Genomic DNA, 18,059 nt, shown 5'->3' on the forward strand with positions numbered 1-18,059 from the left:
GTTGCTTTTGAAGCTTTCCTATACAAAGTTAGGAACAAAGCACGAAAGGAAGTTGGGTTCTGTCCCAGTTTCAGAAAGTGGGCTGTAAGATACCAAATCGTGTAAGCACTGTGGAAATTCCAAAAGCTGGCACCAATGAATTACATTTCTCTGCCTGCAGGTCTCTGTTCCTGCTTGCCTCCTCTTTTAGCTGAGTTTCTAAAGGCTTCAAAGGTGGATGCTGCCCTTCAGTGGCACTTGGAGGGCTGATAGTGTTTTCAAAAAACAAAAGCAAATGATGCTGCCCTGACAGAGGGAAGAACAAGGTCAATCATGCGATGCAAATCAGCTGTTAGAGAAAATCAAAACAGAGGAACCTGCCAGCCCCACAGCATAGACTGAACATGAATAAACAAAACTTGATTCCTGCTTAATTTTATCATCAGAGAAGAGAGAAGGTGAAAGAGGAAAATACATAAGTGCAAAAGTACTTAGGTAATGCCAGGAATTCAGCAATGACTTTGGAAACAAAGCTTAAACAATAATCATGTTGCTATAAAGCCCTGTATGTTCAAGCTAAGCGTGCATCCCATCCAGAAGACATAGCTGAGGACTTCTGAGGATCTGGCAGACATTTAAATGCTATTAGGAAGGACCCTGGCTCTGAATATCTTTGCTCTCCTTTTATTAGGTTAGTGCTTTTTAGTTCTTGACAGAAACTTTCATAAAAAAATCCAACCAGTTCTGAAAATCCACCTGCAATGTCACACAGCAGCTGAACACTATTTGTGAATTTCAAGACTTTTGTTACAGAAATGCCAGGTTGTATGGGAACAGCTGAATCATGGCCCGAACCTCTGATTGATCACCTGAGGTGAGCCCTGAGTCAGCCATGGGAGCACAGGTGAAGGCAATTCTCCTGTGCTGCTGGAAGGGTGGAGCCTGGCTGCACCTCTCCTGAGGCCCATTTAAGAGCTGAATGCCAATGGGGAAGGAGCTCTTCTGGAGATTTCCCTCTGCTGCAGTTTCATAAGTGAGCTCAGGATACAGGTGAGTGTCCTATCTTTTCTGCTTTGGTGTGATAACTATGTGGCCAAGCTCTTTGATATACTGTAACATCTGTACATTCATTGATTGTACACTTGGCGAGGCAGGCATGCCAAATATACTTTATACCGTGTCCTTTCTGTGGAATTTCTATAAATGGGTCAGGGGAGAACATCACTCCTTTAGATAAAACGATCCCTGGAGAGATCCCAGAGTTTCTGGGTTCTACTTATTACTAATTAGCTACCATTGTTGAGAAATGGGGTCCCCCTGTGTTCTGTGGGCAATATTTCTCTTCTGTGTGATGGAATACTTTCAAGGATTAGACAGAGACATCCTAACTACCAAAGAAAGGCAGTTAGCTGCCTCCACAGTGGCATAGCCACTGTTAAATGCCTTAAATCAAGCTGAGATAAGAGCACCTTGACACCTTGGAAAGTGAAAATCAGCTATTAAAAGATGGTATTGAAAAACTGGAATGGGTACTTACTGTATTAACAGGGAAAAGACCAAGTTTACATTCCCTGATAGGTCAGGTCTACAGTATTTCTATAGATAATAGCTACACCTCTGAAGTAACACACCTGGTTGAACAGGAAAACAAAAACTCTGAGTCAGATTTCCACTTATGGTGGATTCCTTGGAACTCAGTCCTGTTATAACCCAAAAGACAAAGAAAGTACAAGATATACAGGAGGTGCCCCCTGCCCAAAAGCATTTAAACGTAATGGCTAGGCCAAATATACCAACAGAACTAATAGATATGGTGCTGTGATTTTGGCAGAGGCCAAAAGAGAGTGTGGTTACTTAGATTATGGGATTCAGGGGCCGAAAGCGTCACAGTTAATGGGCCAGAAGTATCAGAATTGGCCACTGTGACAGTACACCCTGCCCTCAGGCACAGGCTGTATGCTGCTGTTCAGTATAACAATGAGAACCATTCAATTATAGACTGGTTAATGGTAGCATACTGCATGGTTTGGTTGAACAAATCAGATATCCCATTAAACACAGGATTATGGTCCTCCATGGAGGATCTTCAAAATTATATTTGTGAACTGGGCATAAGAAAAGCAATATATGAGAACTCATTTGAAAGCCCAGATATGGTAAAGTTTTCAGCAGGTATGTGAGATTTAATCTTACAGTAGGCCCCTTCTCACCTGTATGGGACCTTGGTTTCCATGTTAAACCCCCTGGTGGCCTTGAAGGCTGTGATTCAACAGTCTGCCCAGTTAGTAGCTGATCTGGGGGATGGTCAGAGCAGCCAATGGGCAGAACTGCGAGCGGTGTGGATGGTTCTAACCAAGGAATCTGGTGATGGTATCCTGAACGTCTGCACAGATAGTTGGGCTGTGTACCGGAGGCTCACTCTTTGAATTGCACAGTGGGCCACCCAGGAACGGGCTCTTCACAGAATCACAGAATTGTAGGGGTTGGAAGGGACCTCCAGAGATCATCGAGTCCAACCCCCCTGCCAAAGCAGGTTCCCTACAGCAGGTCGCACAGGTCGGCATCCAGGCAGGTCTTGAACATCTCCAGAGAAGGAGACTCCACCACCTCCCTGGGCAGCCTGTTCCAGTGCTCCGTCACCTCACTGTAAAGAAGTTCTTGTGCACATTTGTGCAGAACTTCCTATGCTGCAGTTTCCAGCCGTTTCCCCTTGTCCTGTCTCCACTCACCACTGAAAACAGTCCGGCCTCGCCATTCTGCCCCCCACACCTTAGATATTTATAGACCTGGATCAGGTCCCCTCTCAGTCTCCTTTTCTCAAGGCTGAACAGACCCAGATCACTCAGCCTTTCTTCATAGGAGAGATGCTCCAGGCCCTTCACCATCTTCGTGGCCCTCTGTTGGACTCTTTCCAAGAGATCCTTGTCTTTTTTGTACTGGGGAGCCCAGAACTGGACACAGTGCTCCAGATGAGGTCTTACCAGGGCAGAGTAGAGGGGGAGGATCACCTTCTTCGACCTGCTGGACACGCTCTTTTTAATGCACCCCAGTAAGCCATTGGCCTTTTTGGCCACAAGGGCACACTGCTGGCTCATGGCCGACCTGTCATCCACCAGGACACCCAGGTCCCTTTCCGCAGGGCTCCCCTCCAGCAGGTCATCCCCCAACCTGTACTGGTGCATGGAATTATTCCTCCTCTTCGTGCCTGGCTGACGTGGGGCAAGGACATGTGGTTAGATATATGGAGTACTGTCCAACACAGGACTGTATATGTCTACTGTGTTTCTTGTTATCAGCCCTTACAGTCACTGGGAAATAACGAAGCCGACATGCTGGCCCAAGTTCGATGGATTGAGAATTTACCATCTGAGAACATCGCCCGTTGGTTACATCAGAAGCTACAGCATGCAGAACAAAAGACAGTGTGGGCAGCTGCTAAAGCATGGGGACTGCCCATACAGCTACCTGACATCATCCAGGATTGCGATGCTTGCTCTAAGAGAGACCAAGATCGTTGCCCGAAACAACAGCCCATCTTGCTAGAGGACACAATCCTCTCCAGTGATGGCAGGTCGATTACATTAGGCCCTTCCTTGGTCTGAGGGGGTGAGATACACCCTGACCTGCGTCGACACTGCAAGTGGACTGCTGCAGGCCTATACAGTGCTGAAAGCAAACCAGGCATATACCATCAAGGCACTCACTAAACTGATGTCTGCCTACAGGACAGCTCAAGTCATTGAGAGTGACCAAGGGGTTCATTTTACTGGTGCAACAATACAACCCTGAGCAAAAGAAAATAATTTTGAATGGTGATTCCACCTGCCGTATAATCCAACGGGGGCAGGCCTCATTGAATGTTATAACAGCACTCTTAAGGCTGCCCTGAAGACAGACTCCCAGTCCCTGCAGGGGTGGATGAAAAGACTTTATGAAACCTTGCAGGACCTGAATGAAAGACCTCAAGACGGCAGACTCAGTGCCCTGAGAATGTTGCAGACAACATGGGCTACCCTGCTTGGGATCCAAGTTACGGGCACTGATCATCAGGTAAGACCCCAGATTGGTTATGAAAATAATCTTCTGCTCCTTGCCCCTGAGAACTTAGATCCAGGCACCCATAGAATAAAATGGCCTTGGAAGGTGCAGGTAGGACCCAAGCAGTGTGGCCTACTTGCACCTTGGGGGAGATTGTTGGAGGTGGGAGGCTCAGTAGTCCCTCCAGTAACGGGTACGTGGCCTACTGATATTGTGGTCAACACTCCAATCTTCATTGCTAAAGGGACCCCCATCATGTCCCTGTGGCAGATCAGGACACCTCCTTTGGTGCCTGATATCGTTATGGAGCCACAGACATCTGGCCAGAAGGTGTGGTACAGGCAGCCAGGATGTGCCCCAGTACAAGCAGAAGTGTTGACCCTGGATAGAAATACAGCCTGTATCTGGAGAGCAGACCTTCCCCTCCTGGTACCTCTGACACATCTGTATTACTCCCTGTGAGTCTGTGAGCCTTCAGGATCACCAGAAGGAACAAAATGCCATCAAGCACTCCAGTGTTGCTGTCAGATCACGTGCAACACCTGGTGATGGTCTGCATGGGACTGATGGAACATAGCACGGACCTGCACCTCATGACCGCGTGCCTCCAGTTACATCATCGAGCACTGGCCTACAGAAGAATATGGACATCCACTGATCATCACTCATCTTGAATTGTACCAACATGCGTTGGGGTGGAAATGGTGTAAGTGTTGCGATATAGCGGATCTCTGTATTAGGAAAAGCTCAACCTGATCATTTGTTCATGCTGTGAAGGGGTGGAGTGTATGGGAATTGCTGAATCATGGCCTGAACCTCTGACTGATCACCTGAGGCAAGCACTGAGTCAGCCATGGGAGCACAGGTGAAGGCAATTCTCCTGTGCTGCTGGAAGGAGTGGAGCCTGGCTGCACCTCTCTTAGATCCATTGAAGAGCTGACTGCCAGTGGGGAAGGATCTCTTCTGGAGATGGAGCTTCATAAGTGAGCTCAGGATACAGGTGAGTGTCCTATCTTTTCTGCTTTGGTGTGATAACTATGTGGCCAAGCTCTTTGATATACTGTAACATCTGTACATTCATTGATTGTACACTTGGCGAGGCAGGCATGCCGAATATACTTTATACCGTGTCCTTTCTGTGGAATTTCTATAAATGGGTCAGGGGAGAACATCACTCCTTTAGATAAAACGATCCCTGGAGAGATCCCAGAGTTTCTGGGTTCTACTTATTACTAATTAGCTACCATTGTTGAGAAATGGGGTCCCCCTGTGTTCTGTGGGCAATATTTCTCTTCTGTGTGATGGAATACTTTCAAGGATTAGACAGAGACATCCTAACTACAAAAGAAAGGCAGTTAGCTGCCTCCACAGTGGCATAGCCACTGTTAAATGCCTTAAATCAAGCTGAGATAAGAGCACCTTGACACCTTGGAAAGTGAAAATCAGCTATTAAAAGATGGTATTGAAAAACTGGAATGGGTACTTACTGTATTAACAGGGAAAAGACCAAGTTTACATTCCCTGATAGGTCAGGTCTACAGTATTTCTATAGATAATAGCTACACCTCTGAAGTAACACACCTGGTTGAACAGGAAAACAAAAACTCTGAGTCAGATTTCCACTTATGGCGGATTGTTTAGAACTCCGTAACTACGTAGCCAAGCTCTTTGGTTTACTATAACATCTGTATATTCATTGATTGTACACAGGTGCTTGTAAAACATCTCAAGTTATGATCCTTTTTTCCCCTAGTTACTCTATTCAGGTTCCTAAGTAGCCGAATGAAAGTGATTTTGACTCTGGTGCTTATGGAAAGAATGGACACAATGCCATACTCTTTTTTTCAGTTCAAGTTTTACTCCCAATTGCACAAAGGTTGAAAAGGTTTTCAGAGGTTGAAAATCAGTATAATAATTTTGGTTTCATGTATAAAACCACAACCAGAAGGATACAGGAATTGTGTGATGGTTCCAACATGCAGCATGGAAGTGTCATACAAACTAATTTTATCTTATACAATGTTTTTCTTCTACATTCTCTGCTTCTCCAATGATAACTGTACAACATCTGCAGATTTGTAAGGTTAAAATATTTTGATAAGATACCACATTATGGGAGATTCCAATGAATTTGTACAGTTTACAGTACAAAATAATGACAAGTCAGAGCATTGCTAAGAGTTTATTCGGAAGCTTTTACTTTCAGTTCTTATATCACAAAAGACATGTTTACATGTTTACAACAAGTATTAGAAACTGAGATGTTTTTATTTCTACTATTATAAAAGTAACAGAGGAGACCATTCTGAGCCATCTTCAAAATGCAGACCAATCTTTTTTTGTATATAAACTGTACACAAAAAACAAGGCACTATACATTTTTGGATATTAAAGTATAAAGGTTGATTCGCATAGTTTCTCAAGAAATCCATGCTATAAATACAAACGCTTTGTTCAGTTTAGCACCTGAAGCAGCACTGAGAACAATTCATTGCCTATTGCAAAGAGAAACTTTTCAGAATGCGCAGGAGATACATATTGGTGGTTTAGCTAATTCAGTACAAGCAACTGCCATCCAGCTACTGTTCTGTAGTTCTGACATTGAAGTCTTGAAAGTGAATATATATTGCATTGTTAAATACATACTTGTTCTATGTGTTTATATAAATATAAATTCTTTGTAATCCACAAACTAACAAAATAACACTTTACAAAGAGAACTTCTTCAAAAACAAAAATGGCAAGTATTGGAGATAGCCAAAGGACAGCTACAGCAGTAGCTCAAGAAACTACTGTTTAAGTGCATAGGAGAGCTGAGCTTAAACATAACCTTCAAAGTCAAATTTGAATTCCACTTCCAAAGAGTTCTCTTGGCCTTTTAAAATATTACACACCTCCAGATAGGTAGTCACTAATAATTTCGGATTATCTCTATTTTGTAAATGTGGAGCACAGATTTGCTAAAGGGCACAGAAAGTGATAACGGACTTCCCTTTGGTGCTCAATCCAATAGATACAGCTTAAAAAAGTCCTTTTGCCTTTTTCAGATTAACCTGTTTCCATGATGGCAGTGCGTTGTACTCTTCTCTTGTCATCTCTAATGCAACCTGCATGGAAAACAAAAGGATACACCCCTAATAAGCCACGCAGCAAAACCATCAGATGACTTAACAGCAAGGTTGGACAGAAACACACAGAGTATTATTGTACCCATTCTCTCCTTACCTCAAAGTCCTCATCCGAAAGATAAATTTCAAGCTTCAGAGGATCAACTCCCTCAGGTAAAGGCCTGGCTAAGAGATCAGCTAGGGGATACACAGTTTTACACAGCTTGGCCAGCACATCTTCTACAAGGATTATCTGATTAGAAACATCAGCATCCTAGGGGGAGAAAAAGAAAACGCTCAGCTCAGGATCACAGTGCTGAATCCATCAGCTGCTTGTGTCACTCTGAGGACAGCGTGGGATCAACCTATGCTGCCTGGCTCGCAGAGCACAGAGCTGGACCTGTAGGTCTGCACATTGCCTACCAGCCTTTGCCTACAACCATTTCACAGCCACAATAATGTCTGCACTTTGCAGAAGGAATTCCTGCACTTTAAGAATCTCAGCTTAAGGTCAACTTGTGTGTTTAAAATCATGAATCCAGCAGTTTCCTCTTTGGATTGCTGCAGAAGATTTACAGAGAAGCAAATGTGATTTGCCTCGAAATTCCCCTTCACTGAAGGCTTTTAAAAGAGTCAAGTAAATTCAGCTGGGATGGTGCTTCCCAGGTGGGGAAGTTCATACTGGAGCTCTTTGTGGAGCTTGTCTCTCCCCAGCTCCTTCCATGTGGAGGATTGACCAGAGCTGAAGGTTGCTGCCTGTTTCCCAAAGTTGAAACAGTTGTTCTGCTAAATGCTAACAACTGTTTCTACAGAACAATTCAGACAGCACTTCACTCCAGTTCTGTTTTTAGCAAAAAACAGCATGAGAAGTTGCATGAAAAAGAACTGGGAATGCCTCTGATAGCCACACTCACAGTCAAAATTTGGCTTTGTTGTTTCTTTTTTTTTTTTCCTGTGCAGACTCTTAAACCACACTTTAATAGACTCACTCATGGGGTTTTGGGGCATGACATCACAAAATAGCAATGTTACTGGCAACACGAGATAATTACTAGCAATAGCAAACAGTGCACACTGTGAAAGTATTTACCATTTCTGTGATCTCTGCAATGTCTTCCCTGTGTTCCCAACTTGGGAACATATTAGTGAAGGTCAGAGGCTCTAGGCCAGCATGAATGAGATAGGACTTTGGGGGCTTCTTTACATTTTTTCCTAAAAACAGCCAAAACACAAAAAAGAGAAATTAAAAGTGGTACCATATTTCCTGGTATCATCTGCCAAAAAGAACTATGCTGTAGATAGTTAAGTAATTTGAGGCATTAGGAATGCATTTCATCATGATTTCTTTTACACATAGCATGGCATCTTCTAAAGTGGAGTTGTTTTTGTTTGTTTGTTTTTGGTGTTTTGACATGTGCTTTTTACTGTATCTGACCACAAAGATTAAAGCATGTACACTGATGAAAACTTTACAGTTACTTCCTAATTCAGTGTACATCTTATCTTACAAAAAAAAAAAAAAAAAAAAAGTGAGGATAGCTTTAGCAGAATGTGATGATCTGAAATCAGCCAAATTCAGGTAAAAAAAAACCTCGTATGCCCAGAAGTGTCCTACCATCAGCAAGTACCGAGGAAGCTTGAAAGGCTATGTGAGAATGTGTAAACTGTCCTTAACTTGGGATCCTGACATTTGACATAGTCATTTTGTCACAACAAATTCAAAGGAACAGGATCTGCAAGTTAAAGAGAAGTACTGCAATAGCTAGGTGGCAAATTCTGCTGATGTTTAAATTTGTATAAAACATGTGAGAGAACACTATATATGGCAATAAGCTCTGTCTACGAGTGATGCCATGTAAGAGAAAGGGTTGAAGTCATTACACCAAGAACAACTGAATAAAGGCCCTGTTGCTTGAATGAATTCATACCACAAAGATTCAAAAGCACCAATAAACTCAAATGTCCTTGGAAAGAGGCAGACAGGCAGTCGGGGCTGGGAGGAGCTATCTCCTCCTAATAGTCTGAAAAGTATTGTACCTTCTCTTTAGTTGGGTTAAAACACATCACTCTAATCAGATTGTTTTTCCAGACAGGAGATGGAAAAGCTGAACATGTTGCCAAGTCCAGAATCAGGAGAAACTAACACAACAGTATCACACAACCTTGCTTCTGAAAGCTGTATCTTCTTGCAAAATTCTATATGTAATTCCAGAGCATCTTTAAAAAATAAGGATTTACTCAAGAAAATATCAATCTGCTAAGGATGACTTTGTTTAGTCTCCACCATATGGTCTTCATTTTTGTGGGAAGATCTGAAAGAACATGGCCACCTACCATCTGCTAGGGAGCACCCCACAGCACTGATGTAACACCTATGCTGAATGCAAATGGAGAGCATGGCTGGACATTGTTGTTCCAGTAAGCTTGTTAAATGTCAACATTACAGGTTTGGCTTAACATCAAGTATTGGTAGCAAGCTGATTAGAGAGAGCATGTTAGCATGAAATTGAACAGTAGAGAAAAAGCTCTATGGAGCAGTCAAACAAATGTATTAGAATGTGAATGCTCCAAACACACAATTTAGACAGGAGGTTTATTATCTGAATACTTGATGCTAAGTCCTCTCTTACACGTGGGTGTTTGCACTGTGGTTTATTTGTTCACTCTACCATGAATTATTCATGGTACTTAAAAGTACCAAAGTACCAAAGTACTTAAAAATTCAACAGGTACTTTAAAACTCTGTGCTTCAAAAATATGCCAGTCTGCTCTGGTTGAACTGCTCCTGTCTCAGTAGTTCAGTCAAGATACAAAAGGAGAGCTGCAAGTGATAATGGGCCAGTATAGGCACAGCCATCTCATAAGACTGACTTCCTACATAAACAGATGAACAATTTCATTGCATGAACTCTGCCCTCATCACAAGCTGGTCTCCACAGTCATAGTCACTGATGGTCAGACCAATTTTTCTCTCTCCTGCTGTCTGCAGTTCAGTACTCCAGATTGCTGACTTAAAGGATAAAACCATAGAAAATCATTTCACGACGTTCTGATGAATTAAATTAAGATTTATGCATAAGGAGAATTGTTAGGTATATTCAAGGGATATCCAGAGGAGGTTATCAATCTTTTTCATACCATCACGTGATTAAACATTGCAACCCAGGAAAGAGAGGAGTGAGAGGGAAGTAGAGGATGAAAGAAATGGAGAAAGAAGAGTTGTCTTATGCTTCTAATCACTCTACTTGTATACCAATCAGAATATTTCCTACACTTAATCTGTTGGTTTTTAATCTCACCCCCTTAGTAAGTAATGACACATAAGTAGATCTTAAGTCAGCCCTGGTAGCCTGAAGCAATGAAATTTTGAACTGGTTGACAGAACAGCCCAATGCTAGATCATGGAAGTGATGGGACAGCAAAAAAGGTCCCATTCTATGATTCTGTTACATCAAATTTGGCACAGAAATAGTACAAGTAGTATTGATCTTTAAGGGTAGTAAACTTGCTCTGTACCCATCCAACCAAAGGGGAAAAAGCTCTTACTGCTGCAAAATTATAGTCAGGGGCTAAAAAGTTTGCATCCAGCAAAAAACCTATGACATATATGCTATAGTTCAGACCCACAAGAAGTCACTGAAGAGCTTTTAACTGTGCAAACTGAGATGCAGCAAATTTAACCCCCTTTTCTCATCATCTAAGTCAGTGATGTTCAAGAAATCTAGAAAGTATCCAAACCTCAACATGTATATCAGATTCCATTTTTTGCTGGGGCCAGAAAACATGATTTTTACTGGCAGAAGATTACAGCACTGTGTAAGAAACACAGCCTGGGGGGGATCTTATTTCCATCTCTCTCAGTGCCTGCTGAGGAGCTCCAGGCATTTCACTGTATGGGCTCTGTCCTCTATGCTGACATTCACTTCTGCTGGGAAGCATACGGTATGAAATGATCTTACAGGTGCCTACAATCATTCATTCTGACTGGCAAAAAAGAGACAACCTAGGGGGATGCAGTGGGAGAAGGAAGTGGCTAGCCTCTTCTTTAGGAATTCAGCCATCCCAGCTAAAGACGTTTCCATCTACTGCCTTGACTGTAGCCCCCTATTCCTAAACATGCTGCTGTTTTGGCTGGACAGTGACAGGGACACCAGAAGATCAGCTACACAGAGCAGTAACACAGTCTCAGAAGGGTCACATTGCAGTGTCTCTCACAGTGGTTTTCAGCTGTCTCCTTCCAGGTGTTACCAGTTTCCCTCAGTGACACCAGGCCACTGAATAGAATCATAGAATCATAGAATCATCACAGAATCATAGAATGGCCTGGGTTGTAAAGGACCACAATGCTCATCTAGTTCCAACCCCATGCTATGTGCAGGGTCACCAGCCACCAGACCAGGCTGCCCAGAGCCACATCCAGCCTGGCCTTGAATTTCTCCAGGGATGGGGCATCCACAACCTCCCTGGGCAACCTGTGCCAGTGCTTCACCGCCCTATGAGTGAAAAAATTCCTCTTAATATCTAACCTAAACCTCCTCTGTCTCAGTTTAAAACCATTCCCCATTGTCCTATCACTATCCACCCTTGTTAACAGCCTTTCCCTTCCTGTTTATATACTCCCTTCAAGTACTGGAAGGCCACAATGAGGTCTCCCTTGGAGCCTTCTCTTCTCCAGTCTAAACAAGCCCTGTTCCCTGAACCTTTCCTCACAGGAGAGGTGCTCCAGCCCTCTGATCATCTTAGTGACCATTCTCCTCTGGACCTGTTCCAAGAGCTCCACATCTTTCCTGCACTGGGGGCCCCGGGCCTGGACGCAGTACTGCAGATGGGGCCTCACACGAGCTGAGTAGAGGGGTACAAAATAGAATAGAAACATAGCAACTGCTTCTATTCCTATTGGACCTGCAGACTGGGAAGGAGACTGGTTTTATCTTTATAAGGATGGAATCCAACATGGATATTGCTCTTTGGTCACAAGTTGTAAAGATTATTTGTTATAGAAAGAAAAAAAATCAGTGTCATCTGAGATCAGCCTTTCCTTGCATGAGGAAAGTTTGCACCAGTTAGTAACCTGGGTAACTTGTTCCAGTGAGAATTGCTCTGAGTTGACCAAACATGGCTGTTCTTCTCTCCCCACCTTTCTTTATTCATCCTCTGTTGGAAGATGCAAGGTCTGTTTCCAGTCTCACATAACCTTAGATGAAACGAGATGAAAGCACTGCAACATTTCAAAAAAACTCTACTAGTGCAGAAATGAATCTGGCCAGATGACTTTTACATGACCATCAATTACAGCTTGAATGACTGCATGCTGAGCAGCAGTAACTCTGCCTTGTATAAATGATTCTAGGAAACTACCGAGCAAGGGCCTTAGCTCTGTGTTCCAGCTTTTCCAATAGCCATCTGTTTCTTTGTGACACTTGTTCTTGATCTTCAGTCTTTCCATCTCCCCCAGTAAATCAAAACCCAGTTATATCAGCAAAAAGCATTTTTCATTTAGACTTTTGACACACATAAGCTTATGGAATCTAAGAGGAGCTAGAGAGAAAGCAAGTTTAAGTGGCTCTGTTCTCAGAATTCCCTTTGAGAAATCTGAACTATGCTCCCACAATGAGAACACGGGGAAAAAAAGCCTTTCCTGTAAGAAATGGGTCACCAGAGAAACGTGGCAACTTGGAATAATGGCATTACTGGGCAAATTATTTGCTAATAAAGAGTGGAGAATGTATCTTCAAATACATTAGTGTTTATCAGGGGAGCACCTAATTGAGCAGCCCCTAGCTTGGGACAGAAAAGAATGGCACACACAGAACAGCCAGGCACAGCCATCTGTTACCTTTGCAGTACTGGAGCACTGTCTCCATGGCGCATTTCCTGTCTGTAGCCCATCTGATTCGAGCGGATCCAGCAATTTTGTTTTCCACAGGCCACCAGCCTTGCCACAGGTACACTTCATGGTGATTGTCAACAAGGAACAGTGCTATGCAGAAAAAAAAAAGCAAACCCGCCATTACCACTCTGGAATTCTAGTTCTTGGAATTCCCTGAACAACATCAGCCTTACATGCTTGTCTGCATCAGAACAGGATCATTTTGAAGCTTACCAATCCCTTTTGTTATTCATCCAGTTGAACCTCAGCTGAACTCTGATTTTCTGATATAAACAAGGTATTTTTATAGCAAGCTTTTGAAATACAAATATATTTGATTAATTCTCAGCATATTTATCATGAAGAAATTACTCATTGCTTAATGCTGCATAAACATCACATACACACATTTTCCTGCTATAAATCAAGTTAGAAGTGATTACGGTAACTGAATTGCTGCCCAAGGCATGATACAGTTATCTGTTTTTCAGTTACAGAAGTATATTAAAGCAGATACCTGGCTGTGGGGCAGTGTAAAGATCCTCTTGCAAGAAGGGCATAGAATTGATGACAGCAGGGTCCCTTGAAGGGTAAACGAACTCAGTGGCTGAGAATTCTCCCGAAGAACTACTGAGGCTGAACAGGCGGGGGGTGAAATTAAACTTTCCCGGATCTTGAAAGAAGAAAAACAAGAAAAAAAGATTTTCGATAGGAAATGATGGAGATGAATGTTTAAAAATAAATAAATGAATAAATAAATAAATAAATAAAAGTATCATATATATATATATATATATTTTAGAGTGATTGTAAGTTCTCTGTTTTTTCAAAAATCAAGAAAGATAACCAGATGTCTTGGGGGACTGGCAGCAGTTGTGATGAACTTGAGGTAAAAGGCTGGCTGCCATCAGTTTGAATATGGCTCTGGCTAGTTACAATCAGCCGTTTCATAACTGGCTGTTTCAGCTTAAGTGAAGCAATCCCTTCTCAAAGCCTACTTTCCACTTTGTAAATCAAGTCTCCTGCTACCCTTGCTGGCAGTTTGAAAGCAAAGACTGGACAAGAATTTGTGCAGAACAGCTCCCTAATCCCTTCAGAACAGAAGTAAAATGTGTAGGTAACAGCATTAACTGTTGCTCCATGCTGCATAAACACAGAGGGGCTGCAGAAGGGGGTGAGAAGAAAATGAAACACTTGTTTTCCAGCACTTTCTTTCTAGAAGAGTATTGCTTAACTCGGTAGAGGTTGGGATTTTTTTGTTAGCAACTCATCAAAGGGAAGAAGTTCTTCAAAACCTGTACATTAAATCTGACAATACTATAGACCAGTAAAGTAAAGTGGAAGTGCCAAACTCAGGAATGCATGTCTACCTTGCAACATGCAATCATAGGCCTTTCGATCTCGCCTTCCTAATGCATCCCAGAATCCCAAAGGCTCTGACCCTTCATCACATTCATGTATTGTCACCTTGCTGCTGCTGTGCAGCCCTGCTTCCAGCGGACATCTGCAAAACACAAAGAAAGAGAGTGAATCCAATTTTTCTCCCTGCTCCAATTACCACCACATAAACACCACACACTTGCTGGCTCAGGTTTTACTAGAACCCAAAGCCACCTCATAGGCTTTTTGTGCATTGTGTCATCATGATCTTTTGGAAAAGGATGACAAAAGTTATCAGTAAACAAGACACAGAATTCCAACAATCATTCTCATAACATCACATACCCAAGGAGGAGTAGACGCTCACAGGAGCTCACTGTTCAAGTTTGTAATTACTGCTGTCCTCCTTGCATGCTTTCTTAAATTCACTTGCAATCACTTATTCACAAGGCACATCTTCCTCTCGGTTCTAATCCTATCAGCTGGGATTTAGTTTGCTACTCAAATATGGAAATTCTCCCTCCATGTGGAAAGAGATGTTTTTTGCAACTATAATTAGTACAGTAGGATGAATAAGTGAATTTCACCTGAAGTGATCACAGAACACATTTTCCCCACTCCATTGAATCAGTTACCTGCCATTCCTCCTTCTTATCAAGCATGCACATACTGCAATTGTACTCAGAGGACAGCTTTATTTATTTCAATTGTTATACAAGGCAGACTATTTTAAGTAAATTGGTAGTTTATATAAACATCTCCAAAATATAGGTCAGGCACTCACTGTTCTTTTATTTTATTGGCTGCTGTTCTTCCTACATCCTTGGTGTGAGATTGTGCTTTGCAGCCATGCCACAGGTAGATAAGAGCTTTATTTATATTGAGGACAATCATGGATGTCCGGGAACGCAGGCTGCTGCAGTGACATGCTACTTCAAGTAAGTTTCCTTCATTGGGAACTTCTCCTCGCACGCAATATAGTCTCCAGTCACCTGGAGCAGACAGGAACAGTGCAGTGGTATTATACAGTCACACGGAATTGAAAATTCAAGACCTCTGCTTTGGAACAGCTGTTTTCATACTAGATAAATTTCACATGTTGTGTTCCTCTATTGTTATAGAATAAACTAAGCATCAGGTTTGGTTAAAATTACTTGAGAAACTGCTGCAGAAGAAAGTGCTTTATGAAACCTTGCTATGAGAGAGACTTCAAGAGTCACGTCTGCTCTGTTAAGAGCAGAAGAGTCAAGATTCTGTTCCTTTTTAACTTGCAGGAACAAAAAGGGAAACAAAACGAGTAGTCATTGTATTCAGCATCTCTTTTTCTGTGCACCTTAGGCACAGCAGGTCGCATTCAGAAGTGAACTGGAAAATTTCCAAGCTACGTCAAGGAATATGTTGCAAAGTGCAATGAATGGGTAACAAAAGCTTAATTTTGCATTAGTCACAGAGCTGCTCATAAAAATGCTCTTTTTCCTAGAGTATGTAGAAAAGAATATTTTAATGCAAAGAGGCACTTTGCTTAATTAAAAACCAACTAGAACAATTTATGCATGCATCAATACAATGAAGTCAGCTCGCTCTTGGCTGACAGAGTGCACTCTAGGCCCAGGGAAGATATAAACTACCTTGACAGCAAAGCAGTCTCATGGTATTCATGGCATTCATGGCTCTTTTCTACAGAGTATGGTAGTTGAGACTGAACACAAAGTCCTTCACAATAGGCTAAGAAAAGACTGTGGGGCAGAAACTCTTAACGAACAGTAATTTACTTTGTGCATTTTCTTCTTCCTCTTCCCTTCTTCCAGCATGCACTATCATCCCTCCTTGGAAGCACTGCAGGAAGCATGGTGGTTCTTTCCCTTGAAGCACTTGTACCTGGAAATTGGAAAGCACCACTATCCATTAAAAAAAATGAAGCAACCATATGGTCTTGGGAGAACTATTTCCTGTGGTTCATTAAAAATTATACTGTTACAGCCACCCACAAACGTGGCTTTTCTCACACTTGGCTGAATATCGTTGAAAATTACCATATGTGTTGACATGCAATGAGTTTCATATGTGACCTACATATTAAAAGAAACCTTATCTGGAATCCAACAATTAAGAGTTTCAGAGGATAAAAAATACCAAATGAACTTTAATTCATATTAGTTTAATTTAACCACTATTTGAATTCTTTACAAGACTGGGCCATCTTGCCTGATATTCTTTGAAACTGTTTGGGAAATACTGCAGGAACTCAGGAAAGCTTACAATTTGCTGTAGAACTGGCTTATGTGACAACATGCACATTCCTTGTTAAATTCTGACTGTGAAACTGTGATAGCAAATTGTTAAATCAGTTAGGTTGCACAGCATCCCACACACTGGGTCACATGGTGTTTGCAAATCTTGTCTGTGAACTCATGGCTTAATAGTCATGTTTACACTGCTGCTCAAGAATTAATTACAGCTTTATCAAGGTGCAGAGATTAACTTTAAATCTCCTAATTTTGTGTGCTCTTAGCAGCAAAGCTGAACTCAGCCTAACAACCAAGTCTATACTCTTTAAATTAGCTGTATGTGCAGTTGCTAGAATTTTTATAAAATAAGGCAATCTCCTCCATAATGACAGAGTAAACAAACTGAAAATTTGATTTCAAATGTATTTTCATGTTTTAGCCTTGCAGAAATGCTCCTGACAGAGTTCAACAAAACAGAGTGCTTCTCCTGCTCCCAGTGCTAGGAACACATTCTGTTGTCTGGATACATGGAAAGGGAAGGCACAAATTTCTTTCACTGTGCTTCACTTCTTTCTAAGAGGGAGGAGAGAAGATGTCTTTCCTCAGCCATTCTCAAAAATATAGTATTTATAATTGAGAGTGGGGAATGAAGATCCATAAAGAAGACTGATGCATCTCTGGAAGCTGGACTAAAGCCAAAAGTAATTTTGAAGGCTAGCTAATTTCACCTGCAAGGATATCATTACAGAAAGAGAGGAGGCAAAAAAGATCACCCATGCTTTCTGCCAGTGACTCTGTGGGCTGGCAGCTCTTGCCAGCCACCAAGATCTGCAGGAAGCTCACCTGTGCTCCTCTCTCCTCATCAAGTTCCACTGTCATCAGTGCCGATGTCCCTTTCTCACTCACTGTGGAGTGCCTTCCTTGCCAAAAGAAATACACACATTTCTCTTTTCCAACCGCTCTTACTTGTTGCTCTCCTTTTTGTCTGCTTCCAACTGCAAAACAGAAAGCACGTGCTGAAGAAAGTACGTTGTCTGCAGGTTTAAGCAGCACGTGGTTTAATCTCATCTGCCAGCTCAGCGCTACCCTGGCCAGAACAGGAAAGATGAAACAACCAATTGGAGGAACATCAGGCCACCAAGCCAGCATGCTCTTATGCAAAGCTGGTATTACCTCACTGGGTGGATGTAAGCCCAAGTGCAGAGATGCTCACGTAAACCAAAAAGAGAGAGCATATAGAAAGAAGTGGTAGTACCTGGAACAAAATCACTAACAAGCACTTGAGCAAATTAGCATGTGAAATGGTATGTCCCATCAAGTTATCAGAAGAGTGCTTTATGGCTCATTTTCCACATTACACACTGTTCTTTGGCAGCAAAAGAGCTGGCTGCTGAGCAATACTGGAAATAGCAACAGTTGAGAAAGCTACAGGCATAAAAGAAAACTTTCTTGGTAAAG

At 42.2% G+C, this 18,059-nt stretch overlaps 1 protein-coding gene and 1 long non-coding RNA gene across 23 annotated transcripts in view; one reads left to right on the top strand and one right to left on the bottom strand.

The window, feature by feature from the left end:
* The first annotated feature begins 912 nt into the window (after positions 1-912).
* LOC128085856 (uncharacterized) lies at positions 913-6,126 on the top strand. Its single transcript, XR_008209130.1, has 3 exons — positions 913-1,029; positions 3,276-4,029; positions 4,327-6,126. It is a non-coding gene; the product is annotated as an uncharacterized LOC128085856 (long non-coding RNA).
* Positions 6,127-6,185: 59 nt separating this feature from the next.
* SVIL (supervillin) overlaps positions 6,186-18,059 on the bottom strand; it is a 133,001-nt gene continuing 121,127 nt past the window's right edge. For 21 of the 22 annotated variants that reach the window (XM_052693781.1, XM_052693783.1, XM_052693780.1 and 18 more), the window contains 9 exons: positions 17,445-17,596; positions 16,146-16,251; positions 15,158-15,365; positions 14,364-14,497; positions 13,511-13,666; positions 12,961-13,104; positions 8,215-8,336; positions 7,243-7,398; positions 6,186-7,124 (listed from right to left, as the gene is read on the bottom strand). In XM_052693781.1, the coding sequence (XP_052549741.1) occupies positions 7,038-7,124; positions 7,243-7,398; positions 8,215-8,336; positions 12,961-13,104; positions 13,511-13,666; positions 14,364-14,497; positions 15,158-15,365; positions 16,146-16,251; positions 17,445-17,596 (1,265 nt within the window). In that variant the 3' untranslated portion in view covers positions 6,186-7,037. Of the gene's footprint in view, positions 7,125-7,242; positions 7,399-8,214; positions 8,337-12,960; positions 13,105-13,510; positions 13,667-14,363; positions 14,498-15,157; positions 15,366-16,145; positions 16,252-17,444; positions 17,597-18,059 lie in introns of those variants that run through there. The other variant, XR_008209128.1, reaches the window with a different exon arrangement.

Source organism: Tympanuchus pallidicinctus, unplaced genomic scaffold (genome assembly GCF_026119805.1).
Source record: "Tympanuchus pallidicinctus isolate F22 unplaced genomic scaffold, pur_lepc_1.0 scaffold3, whole genome shotgun sequence".
In the NCBI taxonomy this organism is placed as follows: Eukaryota; Metazoa; Chordata; class Aves; order Galliformes; family Phasianidae; genus Tympanuchus; species Tympanuchus pallidicinctus.